General features: G+C 44.7%; 1 protein-coding gene across 2 annotated transcripts in view; it reads right to left on the bottom strand.

Annotated features, from left to right (window-relative positions):
- Positions 1-14,083, bottom strand: part of IRAG1 (inositol 1,4,5-triphosphate receptor associated 1) — a 119,571-nt gene that overhangs the window by 4,489 nt on the left and 100,999 nt on the right. The window contains exons 18-19 of one of the 2 annotated variants that reach the window (XM_060018488.1): positions 5,062-5,181; positions 3,612-3,743 (exon numbers count right to left, since the gene is read on the bottom strand). The exons of the other annotated variant lie outside the window; for it this stretch is intronic. Of the exons in view, the coding sequence (XP_059874471.1) occupies positions 3,612-3,743; positions 5,062-5,181 (252 nt within the window). The remainder of the gene's footprint in view (positions 1-3,611; positions 3,744-5,061; positions 5,182-14,083) is intronic. 2 annotated transcript variants of the gene reach the window in all.

Consider the following 14,083-nt stretch of genomic DNA (forward strand, 5'->3'; position numbering starts at 1 on the left):
ATTAGCTATTCTCTCTCTCTGCTATTCTAATAGCAGAGAGCTAGGTGCCTGACAGTGGTACAGAGACTCAACACATACTCTTCCATAGAAAGGGATCAGATGCTCAGAGTGCCTGCCTTGGATGCTAAAGCACTGGTTGGTTTCTCTTCCATGTTGGACCCACTGATGATTGTTTCAGGAACAATTAAGCAAAGCAAAACAGTGAGTACATGAGCTGAGGTGAAAATCATTGGCCACTTTCACGACTGTTGGGGAGAGAGAATTTGGAAGTGGAAGCTTAGTTTCTTTCAGCCCCATTTAGTTTCTTTAATTTCTATTCAGATACAACTGGATGCTAAGACACAGTCTCTCTTTTGGGCTGTATTTCTGTGTTCCAAAACAATCTGCTGGAGCAGGGAGAATCCCACTCTCACCCCATCCTTAAGTGGGCTGGCAAAGGAGGAGGGCAAGATCTGGCTTCGTGACCCTTAGCTGGTTACCCATTTCCAGCCTACAAAAGTTGTTAGAAATGGAATTAGATTAGAAATAGAATTCCTTTGGAAATCCATTTTTGGTTGTTCTGAGGTCTACCTACTCCTCCATTGGGAAGGGTGAGGTTGCTGCCCTCTCACCTGGGCCTGGAGAGAGGGGCTTCGGAGATGCTGCTTGGCGAGCTCGATATGTTGTAATTTGGGGGCACAGTGAGTAGACTATGCGTGACTCCCACCTGAGAGATGTGAAGAGTGAGAATCTTGCTGAACTGCTTGGTGGCATCAGAGCAGGGGGCCACGATACGGAAAACCATCCTCCCACCACTAGTGGGTCAAAGGTGCATATTTCACAGTAACTGGATGTAGTCAGGAGAAGGAAGGCTGGCATGGGATGTCATAGACCCTGCCCGGAAATGCTACCTAGAAGCTGAGCGTGGAGGGTATACTTCCAGCTGCCCAAGGACTGAGAGAGGGATTTTAAGTAGCTGGCCAGAAGAGCTGCATTCGACCTCATAAGGGGACCTGCAGTTGAGAGATCCTCAGAAATGGTGTGAACATGTGTGAGCTGGGGGGTAGGAGGGGTGCTTTTCTCTGAAGGTCCCATAAAACACCACACTGAACAAAATCAGAAGGTCAACCTTAAATGCCTGCTAAGGCCTGGAACCCGCTCACAAGAAGACCAGTCAGGTAATACCTTTCCTACCCTTGATCTCCACCCCCTTTCCCAACGTTAGCTCTGGAGAGGTCAGGCGCTGCATTAGCACAGCTGGGGTGGAGGGCGGGAGTGGCAGAGAGCAAGAAGTCAGCTCTGTCTCCACTATAGGCTTCCTTCCTGAAGCAGAGTGGAGCTGGAGGCCAGGGGGTATGGGGAGAAGTTCAGGCTTTTGACTATTTCAGGGAACTGGCCATTTTCATTACTGAAATGAGGTTATTCTTGGGACTTAAACTTGACCAGAGGACTTCTATTTTCTGAGAGTTATTGGAAGAGTAAAGGAGTCTGCCTAATATCATCTTAACCCCAAAAGGCCAGTGTGAACAGACAGTGGGAGAAAAGACAACAGTTCCCTGTTGCATCTTATGAGTCTCACTTGTTCCATGCATTACCTAAATGTCAGAAGACTGTGTTCTGTGTTTTAATATGGTTAAGATATTGGGTGGATTCACCCAAAGTTCACTTAAGCTGATCCTCCAGAAAGTAATATTGACAACAGATTATATTATTACATATTATTATAATAGAGGAGAGATTCAGATAAAAAGACTCTAGTGTTTGATGCTGAATCTCTTAAATAAGGGGCCAGCTGCTGGGGTTAGCTCAGTGTTTTTAAAATGCACTAAGTAGGACATGGAACTTTTAATAACCTTAGACCTTGCTTGTTAATGAGATGCCAAAATTTCGTGGGGGGAATCATGCTTGAGTACAGGTGCCTATAGGCAACTGTGTATGTAAGGGATTTGCGAATGAATGGATTGCCTGGCGCTGAACACAACAGCTCTCGGGGCTAGTCTGGCTTTGGTGACAGGTGAGGAAGGGACCCTATAACTGTGGGTGGACAGTTTCTATGATAGCAGTGTCTGTCGTTATAGAGAAGATGATGCCACACTGCTGGGCCTGAACAGGTGAAGCTACACAATGTGCTGAAGGCTGAGGACCCATCTCAGGGCTGTGCTGATGCCTGGTATCCACCACCTGAGGTACAGGCATGTTCATAAGACCAAGAAGTGAATCTGAGAGGGAGCAGAAGTTGGGAAAGAGAACGAGGCCTTTCAGTATCCTCAGCAGGACCAAGAGGATACTCTTGGATGTTGGATGCAAAGGGCGGCCATTGCCATGTGCTGCTGACCAGGAGCTGGATAGAGGGGAAGCCGGGCACAGGCTTACTTCCTCTGGGATTTCATGAAATGGGAGGGACAATCTCCCAAGATCAAATTAGCTAGATAAGGATTCCAGCCCTGTGCTTTGTAAACCAGACTGTTTATATTCCATGTACTCTCTCTGTTTAGTTCTTTTTTGTTCTTTCCCAGTGTTTGGAAGGGTTAGAAGTCCCAGCCTGTGTTTCTGTTTTGAAGGGAGCCAAAGAAAGGGCTGAAGCCCAGGCCTGGGCTTGACTGCATTAAAGGAGAGAAGACAGTCTGGTTGCCTGGAAAACAAGAGCAGAGGACACCCAGGAGGGACAGAAGACCAAGAAGGATAGGAACAAGCCACTTGGAGTAGGGACTGTGCTTTCATTGTGAAAACTGGGCTTCTCTCCTTAGGGGAGGTGGTGTGCCCTTGCACAGGTTTGTTTCCAATAGTGAAGCCCTTTCTCCAGCTCTCCCCTTGAACACTGGGGTTGACTCATGCAGGCTGACACCTCTCACTCTGGTTGAATCTTCCACCAACTAGGCTCTACTGGTCATTCCTATGTGTTTTGAAGCATGTCCATCTCACTTCTAATCCGCATTTTATTACCTTATTCATTGGGTGCATGTGATTTCCAGAGTCTGCCAGCAATGAGGCACAGACACATACCCTGTCCCAAAGGTAGCAGCTGATTAGGTTAATTGATTAAGATGCAGGATCTACATTACCTTTATCTACTGTTACATATATCTTTCATGATTTAGTGGAAAATGCACTTGAAATATAAAGTATATTAAAAGGAAAAATCCAAGTATTTCCAAACCAAAGTGAAAACAATGTCCAGACGACCAAACTTGTTTGATCACCATGGAAAGAACCTGTTGGACACTTCCTTTGCCACAAAGTCGAGTTCATCCCCTACCTCCCTGTGTTCTCTCTGTCCCAGCTCCCCTCTAGGGCTTCAGGCCAACTTCCTTGAACTTGGCTCTTTCATGGGAATGGTTGGGCAATGAGCTAACCGTGGTCCCTCGCATTTTCTCAGCTCCTGAGAACTGCTGGTTGCTGCCGGTCCAGCCCCTGACAACCCCTGACCCCTCAGCTCTTGCAAACATCCTCTTATTAACTATTTGAGCTCTTTGGGATTTCCTTTGCCTCCTCCTCCAACATGAGTGCCCTCTTGGTTTCTGTTGGCTGCTCACTCGGGCCCTAGACCCACAACTGCCCTGGACTGGCACCTCCAGGGATGTTGTGCAATGAAATGAATTGGGACCCATTTCAGCAATGGCGAGGGCTCCAACCTGCTTCTCTGCTCCTTTTCCTCTTCCTCAGTTTCTTCTGCCTCTTCAGCTTCCTCAGGGCTCTCGGTCTTCTGTTCTTCTTCCTCCTTCAGGTCTTGAAGCTCCTTGGTCTTCTTTAGACCTTCCTGGTATCTGGGAGGCAACAACGAACAATTGAGTCTGGAAAGGCCAGGGGCGGAGCATCCTTTCCTGAGTTGCTAGAGGAGGCACTGAGCATCTCTGATGATTACACACTCACTTCCTGTGGTTCCAAACAAGAGGAAAAAGCTGGGAAGCTCCACCGCATCCTATGGTGGCTCCTGTCAGGATGATTTCCCCTCACCCCTCGGCCATTCTTCCTGTTTATGTGAAAGTGTGACAAAAGAGACAGGGAAAAAATATGGGTGCAGAGTCTCCTGGCTGGATTCTTCTACAAACGATTTGGGAGGGCTAAGGACTGTGTGGCCTTGGAGCCTCAGCTCCTCCCCTGTAAAAAGGAGAGGCTGGCACTCATTGCACGGATGTTGGAACATTTTGAGGAAGTGCCAGGTGTATGGTTTGACCTGGGGAAGGTGACACCTGTCACACAGGCTTGTTGGGAAGCTTTGTGAAAGTGAAAGGCACACAGGTTCACAGTAAATGTTCACAAAGCTGATGGAAGCATTCACTCCCCTGCATTCTAAGTACAGAGGACAGGTGTGGGTGAAAAGACAGGCTTTCCAAGAGAAACCCTCTGACTTCCTTCTCCCAGGTTTAATATTACCTTGAACATAATTTTTGCTTGTCCTACAGCTGAGTGTTTAAGGCTAGCACAGTTGGGTTGGGGCAACCCCACCACGGTGCAGGTGGCCACCACACCGAAGCCCACAGGTCCCACGTCAGAGGGAAGCTGTATCTCCCTCAGGAGCTACTGGGAAAGAAGCTCAGGATGTGGTACCTGGACAGAGGTACTTCTCTACCTGGCTTAGCTGGGGCCTTGCTCAGTATTCTGCCTCATCAGTGACTAACAACGAGCCAAAAGTGCTATTGAAGCTCAATTAGAGAAGGGGGCAGCTGAAAGGGGACTCCTTTGACAGGAAGAAGGGATGGCTGGGGCAGTTCCAGGAAGTGGGGCTGCAGCTGCTCCTGGGCACTGCTGGCAGTGGCGTGACTGCTCTGGGCATGTGTCAGGAAGCCTCAGGCACCACCAAGAGGAACCCACCCAGGGCCCCTGATTTCCAGATCATTCTGGTGGCTTTCTGCCTAAAAAAGAGGGCAGCCTAGTTATTATCTACCACACACTCTTGCCTCGTTTCCTCCTGTCTTTCCTGTGGAACAGTACTGCTCTTTCCTATGTAGTTCCTTACTCAGGCAAGGAGGTCCCAGGGCCACGGGTTGCTTCCCTAAATCCTCTAAGAGACAGGAAAGGCCCGTGGGAAGGTATCTTTTGAGCAATGCCAGGTGACCTCAGGGCTGCTGAAGGCTGACTCACCCCTTCTTGTATGCTTCTTCCTCCATCCTGGCCTTGGTCTCCTGGCTAAACCCCTCCAGGCAGCTTGGAGTCGGGACGGAAGCAGAGGCCTCACAATCCAGGTCCCCGTTCGTCTTCCCACTAGCAAGAAGAAGGAAGTACAGGGCGTCCTTTCAGGGACAGATGGGACTTCTGAAAACCAAACCATGTCTTTGTTCTGTTCCTGGCCGGAAGTGAGGAAACTCATTCTGGATTGAATTTATTTCAATCTTTCTACCTTAAGATTTTATAAAGGCCTTAGTCCATGAATCCTCCTGGGGCCCCCAGACATCAAGTACTGCACCAGCTTGCCTTTTTCCTCCTGCTCTCTAATCCACTTTTATTCTTATTCCAGGAGAGGCTCTGAGTGGACAGACAGATATTGGGAGCTCCAGGGCACTAAGAGGAGGAAGATGGAGGTGGACCAAACGTTCAGAGTCATCCCATCCCTGTAGTCCATCTTCTGCTTCATTCATGTAAATATCTACCCAGTGCTAAGTCACAGGCACCTTGTAATGTGCTGGGGATACATTAGAAAACAAAAGAAAAGGCCTTTGCCAACACGGAGCACAGCAGGAGAGAATGCCCAAAAAAGGAAAGAAAAAATATGAAATTAATTACAAATTGTGATAACTTTTATGAGAGAAACAAACTCTGTGCAATGACAGAAAATAATGAGGAGAGAATCTGCTTAGATTGAGTGGCCAGAAAAGGCCTCTCAGAGATGGAGTAACTGAAGCACAGACCTGAAAGATGAGAAGTCAGCCACATCTATAGCAGAGGGAAGATCCTCCCAGGTAGAGGATCCAGGATGTGTGAACACCTCGGGATACAAAAGATGTGGAGATGTTTGAGGAACTGAAGAGGAGCAATGAGGTAAGAATTAACTTCTGGACAAGATTTTTGATGCCTGTGAGGTATCCAGGTGGAGATGTCAAGTTGGTAGTTGGATATACCAAAGTGAGTGAGAGAAGAGCTCTAGGCTGGAGATATTCAGAATATAGATGGTATTTAAAGCCAGGGGAATGGATAAGACTGTCTGGGGACATAGTATGAGGAAAATTGAGAAGAGGACCCAGGACCAAGCCACAGGCATCTCTGTCCTTAGTTCAGGTGGAGGAGGAGCCTGTGGAGGAGCTGAGAAGTAGCAGCCACAGAGGTAAGAGGAGAACCCGGAAAGCATGGAGTCCTGGGAGCTGAGAGAGTGTAAGCAGCTCTTTGCAGGAAACTGCCCTCAGCAGGAAGCCCATTTTCTTGTCACTTTAGCAAAGCTATATTGTAATTAACTTTTTTTTTCCTGTGACGATTTTTTTTTTTTTGGAATAACATTTTTTACAATGTTGTGTTCGTTTCCGCTGTAGAGCAAAGTGAATCAGCTATACGTATACAAATATCCCCTCCTTTTTGGATTTCCTTCCCATTTAGGTCACCGCAGAGCACTGAGTAGAGTTCCTTGTGCTATACAGTAGGTTCTCATTAGTTATCTATTTTATACATAGTAGTGTATATATGTCAATCTCAATCTCCCAGTTCATCCCACCACCACCCCTTCCCCCCTTGGTGTCCATATGTTTGTTCTCTCAAATAGGTTCATCTGTACCATTTTTCTAGATTCCACATATGTGCATTAATATATGATATTTGTTTTTCTCTTTCGGACTTACTTCACTCTGTATGACAGTCTCTAGGTCCATCCATGTCTCTGAAAATGACACAGTTTTATTCCTTCTTATGGCTGAGGAATGTTCCATCGTATATATGTACCACATCTTCTTTATCCATTCCTCTGTTGATGGACATTTAGGTTGCTTCCATGTCCTGTGTATTGCAAATAGTGCTGCAATGAACACTGGGGTGCATGTATCTTTTGGAATTATGCTTTTCTCTGCGTATATGCCCAGGAGTGGGATTGCTGGGTCATATGGTAGTTCTAGTTTTAGTTTTTTAAGGAACCTCCAGACTGTTCTCCATAGTGGCTGTATCAATTTACATTCTCACCTAGAATGTAGGAGGGTTCCCTTTTCTTCACATCCTCTCCAGCATTTATTGTTTGTAGACTTTTTGATGATGGCCATCCTGTCTGGTCTGAGGTGATACCTCATTGTAGTTTTGATTTGCATTTCCCTAATAATTAGTGATGTTGAGCATCTTTTCATGTGCCTCTTGGCCATCTGTGTGTCTTCTTTGTAGAAATGTCTATTTAGGTCTTCTGCCCATTTTTTGGTTGGGTTGTTTGTTTTTTGATATTGAGCTGCATGAGCTGCTGGTATATTTTGGAGATTAACCCCTTGCCAGTTGCTTCCTTTGCAAATATTTTCTCCCATTCTGAGGATTGTCTTTTCGTCTTGTTTGTAGTTTCCTTTGCTGTGCAAAAGCTTTTAAGTTTCATTAGGTCTCATTTGTTTATTTTTGATTATTTCCCTTACTCTAGGAGGTGGGTCAAAAAAGATCTTGCTGCGATTTATGTCAAAGAGTGTTTTGCCTATGTTTTCCTCTAAGAGTTTTATAGTGTCCAGCCTTACATTTAGGTCTTTAATCCATTTTGAGTTTATTTTTGTGTATGCTGTTAGGGAGTGTTCTAATTTCATTCTTTTACATGTAGCTGTCCAGTTTTCCCAGTGCCACTTATTGAAGGGACTGTCTTTTCTCCATTGTTTATTCTTGCCTCCTTTGTCATTGATTAGGTGACCATAGGTGCATGGGTTTATCTCTGGACTTTCTATCCTGTTCCATTGATCTATATTTGTTTTTGTGCCAGTAGCATACTGTCTTGATTACTGTAGCTTTGTAGTATAGTCTGAAGTCCAGGAGCCTGATTCCTCCAGCTTCGTTTTTCTTTCTCAAGATTGTTTTCACTATTCGGGGTCTTTTGTGTTTCCATACAAAAGGTAAAATTTTTTGTTTTAATTCTGTGAAAAATATCCTTGGTAATTTGATAGGGATTGCATTGAATCTGTAGATTGCTTTGGGTAGTATAGTCATTTTCACAATATTGATTCTTCCGATCCAAGAACATGGTATATCTCTCCATCTGTTTGTGTCGTCTTTGATTTCTTTCATCAGTAACTTATAGTTTTCTGAGTACAGGTCTCTTACCCCTTTTAAGTCAGGCACCCCCATGCTCTACTCATCTCCAGCTCACGCACACCTTTCAAATCTTTTAATTACATGATACCTTGCCTAACTTGTTGGTTCTTTCCGTAGATCAAAGAGGTAGAAATGAAGAATAAGTAATTAACAGATGACCAGATCTCTTCCCTAGCTTCCCCTTCAGTAATCTCCCAAACAAACCGTGTGACCAAACTGTGTGAACAAGATAACATCTAGAGTGAACGAGCCTACATGCAGTGGGGGGATGGTGACCACTCTGACCCCCATTCCAATGACTAACTGAGATTACTTCCCTCCTTCCCTTTAAAAGTTTCATGGCTGAGCAGAATCTTTGGAGGTGGTTTTTGGGGACACTGAGTCCACCATCTCCCCAGATTGCCAGCATTCTGATTAAAGGCACCGTTCCTTTCTACTATTTGTGAGTAGTGATTTTGTAAGCAGCGCGCAGTGGGACCCCCATTTGATAACAAAAGGAGAGTGTGTCAAGGAGGGAGCATTAAGTGTGTCACGCACACACTTTTGAGAGCCCGAGTCAGATAAGTACAGAAAAGGCAACTATTGGATTGGATAACATGGAGGGCAAGAGGAGCTTTGGTTACACAGTAGGAGCAAAGACAGATTGGAACGGACTGAGGGAAGAATGGGAGGTGAGAAAGGGGGAGACGTGGACAGGAATTTGACAAGGACAGGGAATAGAAGACTGTCAGGGGAACAAGTAGCTGAAAAAGTGGGTCAAGGGATGAAAGCACATTTGAATGTGGATAGAAATGATCCAGTAGAGGAGATGAGAGAAAGGGGAGGACCAAAGGAATAAATTCTTTGAAAAAAGAAAGTAGGGACAGACCTTAGAAAGGTGGAGAAACTTCTCCTTGGTCATAACAAAGGGAGGAAGGAAATGAAGATGGTGAGCTGGGAGTTTGGCAAAGGAAGATGAGAGGGATCCTCCTATCTGATAGCTTAAATTTTCTCTATAAAATGGAAGACAAGGTCATCTGCTACAAGTGAGAGGTAGGGAGGTCTAGGAAGGCTTGAAGAGGGAAGAGAAGGTGTAAGAATCATGGGGTGGAGGTGGGGGGACACACGTGCTAGAAGATCACAGTAGGATGGCTGACGGTGCTGGGAGCCCATTTGAGGTATGAAATCATGAGTTTAAAGGAAGTATACTGGTGGCCATGCCTTCTCTATAAATCCTGCAGCTTACCTAGGTGTCTGGAATCCCAATGGGAGTCTTGTCATGGAGGAGCCCTCGAACGAGGCAGAACAGCGAGCAGAGCTTTTCAGCCAGGACTCTGACAGATCACAGCTGCCACCCTCCCCGACCTCTTAGACAGGCTTTATGAGTCTCCTCATTCTCGGCATCAGTCTCCCATGTCTTGGTTTCCCTCAGACCTTGTAAAATTTACATTTCATCAGGCTGGAAACCAAAACCCATTGTGAACAAGAAAGATAATGCTCTAAAAATATCAGCTATTCATAACATTTCTCCTTTTTAAAATTACATTATCCACTCCCTTCCATGCGATCTTTGCCTAATGTGCCGTTTCCTATTTGTCCTAATGACTGGAACAAGAGCAGAAAAACACAGCTACAGCCAAGGGTAGGGAAAGCAATTATTTTATGAAATATGGTAGGGTGTAAAATGTTTACTGTTATTTCCTGACCCTTAGACTGAGCTTATAGTTCCTTAACTATCTTCTCCAACTATCTGGAATTTTCTCCCTATGCATTTTAAAGATTGTTCAAATACCTTTTCCTTTGTGGAACTGTTGCTAATGTTTTCCTCTGTCTCACACCCTCTGGTTAAAGTTGATCTCTCCCTCCCTTTATACCCTCATTGCACCTCTTTTATAGCATAACTTGGAGCTAGGGCACTTTTATGTTTTATACACATGTCCATCCCTCCATATGACTGTGATTGCAGGGAGACAGTCAGTTTGAATGGTGCTTGGTACATAGTAAGTGCCTTTAATTGTTTGCTGAGTTGTATTGACTTCACCGTGGCTCATCTCATCCCTGCCCGTTAATCTTACAAAATGGGCAGGTCCTCTATGTAAATGACTATTTCCTGAGAACTCAGTGCTTGGGTTGAGCTGAAGGAATCCCTATGCATGCCTATAAACGTGGAGCTGAGCACAGCTTGTGCCCACCTAAGGACTTCTGGGCCAGACACTCATGGATCTTGGCATCTATTCCTAGGCCATAATCTTGCATGCTTTCTTTTGGGGATGATTAATTAGAATAAGGCTCATTGTTCTCTCATGTCCACTGGGTCAAAAACATTTGTCATTGTGCTCAGCTCTCAGTAACATGAGGGGCTGTTTTATCGAAATGTGTTGTGTGACCTGCAGATATAGTAGAGTCTATTTTTTCCACATGGTTAACAATATTTGAAAGTGACTCCAATCCTTTCCAATGGACAGATCTTACCTTCTCGGGCTCATCTAGGTCTCTAAGCCACCCCCACTGCCGAGGCTCCCTCAGACAAGCCCAGCCCGGGGGACCTGGGCTACAGTAGCTTCCTTAATCTCTGTTACTCAATCCCAGGTTTCTGGGGTCCACTACTAGTTGATTGAGGGCTAATCCATTCCAGAATACTATCAGCAAAGGGGAGTTCTTTACTGTATATATTTAATGTCATATAAAACCTTTAAGCAATTTATCCTGAGGGCTCCCAAAGTGTAGCAAATGGTTATTTTACAAATTATAGTGAAAATTTGCTCTGTGATACAGCAGTTTAATGGCCCCCCTTATGAAAGCAGCCCTGTGCACCATCCGCATGTACGATGGCGCTGATCCCTCAGTGAATGGCTCTGTGTACACCCTCTGCTCCCACCCACTCTGCCCTCCACTCCACACCCAGGTAGTCACCAGCTTCTTTCACAATAGCTCACAGGAGCTTTTTCAAAAATTGCTCTTAAATCCACTCTCTTCTCACCAGTCACACTGAACTTCTTTCTGTTCTTCCAGTTGAGGGTCTATTAAGTGGTTAAGCACATGAATTCTGCTATCTACTAGCTGTGTAACTTCAGGCAAGTGATGATTTCACTGAGTTTCAGTTTCCTCATCTATAAAATAAAGAAATTAATAGTATACCTGCCTCATGGTATTATTGTAAGGATTAAATGAGATCATTAATGTAAAGCAATTAGAACAGCATTTGGCAAAAAGCATGTAATAAATAATAAGTATTGTAAGCATGTGATAAATCATCAGTAGTGTTCCTTGACTACTCCATACTTTCTTGCCTTAGAGCATGGAATGTTGTTAACCTCCTATTCACCTGGTTAACTATATGACCTTCATGTTTAACTTTTAAAGTAAATTCCTAGAGGAAACATTTTCTAAGCCTCCGTCCCCCGACCCCCCATACCAAAACTGGGTTGCGTGATCATTTTCTTGTGTCTTACTCCCTTGGTAACCTGTACTTCCTTCTGATATCACCCATCACATTGTATTACAATAGGCTGTTTCCCATCTGTCTTTCCCATTATACTGCGAGCTCCTTGGGTGCATTCTAGGTGCCTGGCTCTTGGTTATTAATTGTTGAAGGAATGAAAAATGAAAGACTATGAATAAATAGCTTTTTCTACTTATGAAACTGTTCTTGAGCCTTGTTCTATTTTAACCTTTAATACTAATTTTAAATATTACTCTCTCTATTTTTCTCTAAATCTACAGGTTCCTAGACCCTTGCTGAGGTGAAGAACAGGTTACTATGAAGTGACCTGCAAGAACAAGGTTCAGAATTCTCTCAAGTCATATTGCGAGTGCAGTCTGCAGTTAGGTATTTGCTTGTGAAGTATCCACAGGCATAATGATCTTCTCATCATCTTTCATGAGCTTAGCCAATTCCCTACCTGCTTAGTCACTGTATGCTTAGGGAAATGTGAGATCATTTAAAAACAGCAATCTAGAAAGCAATGCATGTTAATGCATTATTTAATAATGCATTATTTAATAATGCATAATGCATTATTTCTCTTTAACAGTATGGAAAAGGTGGCTAGAATCAACTGTATTTCTGTTAGAATGGAAGATACGAATTCATTTTCACTCACAGATTGTCTCATTGTCAGCCTCTTGGCAATCGATATTTTCAGTTCCGTAAATTTAGATGAAAATTACTTAGCATCTTTTAGAAATCCAGAGGGGGAAGCTGTTGTTAGTCTGAATCCCTCCTCCTTTGAACATCCCCTCCCCTTTTTGCAGCCATCTTCATAGGCTGGGTATATTCCCAACAGGCAAGTCAACTACAGCATGGGTAATGTATCATGGTGGTCTCTCTAAATAGCCCATAAGAATGAGCAGCAGACAGCTTCTTGCTTGACTTGCCTGAATCCTCACTCTGTCCCTATCTCTCCTGGTTCTAACCCCCTGGAATGGTGCTGCCACCTTTGATCCTCATTCGTTGCCACTCCTGATTCAGGGCTGCTGCCTGCTGTCCCCCATTTTGCACCTCGCCTGCTCCTACCAAGGAGAGTTCAGGTTCTTGATGACCTCCACTGCCTCAGATGGAAGCTCTCAGCAGGCCTGAGCATTCATTCTACAGAGTCCAGGTCCTGCCCCATCATGAGAGTCTGCTGGGGAGAGAGGGGACATGGATTTTCTGCCTTAACCTGCTCTGCAGGTCAACAGTTAGGAATGGAGCCTTGCTGGGAAAAAGGGGTTGGTGTGTCCAAAGGCAGGACTGGAAGGGAGAATTTCAGTGCGCTTCTCACTCAGGGTATCAGATGACCATTTCTGGAGAAATTCAGAGACCATGGACTAGACACTATGACTTTAGGGACTTGGTAAAATTCTGTAGCCTCGGTTACTTCCACGTGGTTGTTAGTTTGTCACCCCTTTACAATGTCCCTGTAGTGATCAAGAAAACAAAGAAACAGAGAAACAGACAAAAGCACCCTACACAACATGAAGAACTTGTTAGCTTTCCCTGGGGTGAGGTGGCAAAGTGAGGAATTGTCTCGCAAACGTCAAGATTAATGGGGGGAGAGTCACTGAACGACAGGTTGGTGCTTGCATATTCTGAGAGGTGAGGAAAACAGGCTGAGTCTGGGGGTGGGGAGCTGGGAGTTTGTCTGTACTAAAAAAGGGGCCCAACACAGACATTCCTTGCCAGGCCAAGCCAAACTATTCTAACATCAATGAAAAATGAAGGACTAAAGCTGTCTCAAGGCAAGGAAGAAGGAAGAATAGAGGTGTATGTTTTACCAAATGAGGAAAGACACGTGGGGAAAGTTCTGAGAGGTGGCAGCTGTGATCCAGATGTTTTCCAGCAAGCAAATGAAAGAACTGGAAAAGCAAGTTATAAACTCCTCTGAGTATGTAGAAATAGCCTGCCTTGCTTTGGTTGAGGATAAAAGGACCTGCAAATTGCATAGGTGCCTAGAAAAGGTAGGCGTAGCAGACACTGTTTGTTGCAAATTCAATACTCACTCTCCCTCCTACTTCCTAAAAGCAACGTGATTTTGCTCATGAATTTACTCTTCTTCATGGAGCCATTTTGGTCAATGGGAAGCTGACACGCTCTTCCCATCTCTAGGGCATAGTTTAAGCCCATGATGACAATCTCATTCCTAAAGCCTGTGATTGGTTTAGAAAGGGAGCGTGTTCCAAATTTGCTAACAAGATAAGAAGGAAGACTGAAAAAAGATTTCTGAGTTCATTCCTAAGAAAGAAACATGGAAAGAGATGGTCCCTTTCTTCCTGTAGATGTTGTCATGTCTGGATGAAATACCTGGAAGTAGTAGCCATTTGCCACAAACCTGCTGATGAAGTCAACATACAAAGTGGGCAGAGAAAAGGAAATTGTAGAGGTTGAGCTGGGGCCTTGCTGTACCACATCTGGAAAAGCCTCATCTGTGGACCTACTATTTAAACCCCTTTGAGTTGG

Source organism: Delphinus delphis, chromosome 8 (genome assembly GCF_949987515.2).
Source record: "Delphinus delphis chromosome 8, mDelDel1.2, whole genome shotgun sequence".
Classification (NCBI taxonomy): domain Eukaryota; kingdom Metazoa; phylum Chordata; class Mammalia; order Artiodactyla; family Delphinidae; genus Delphinus; species Delphinus delphis.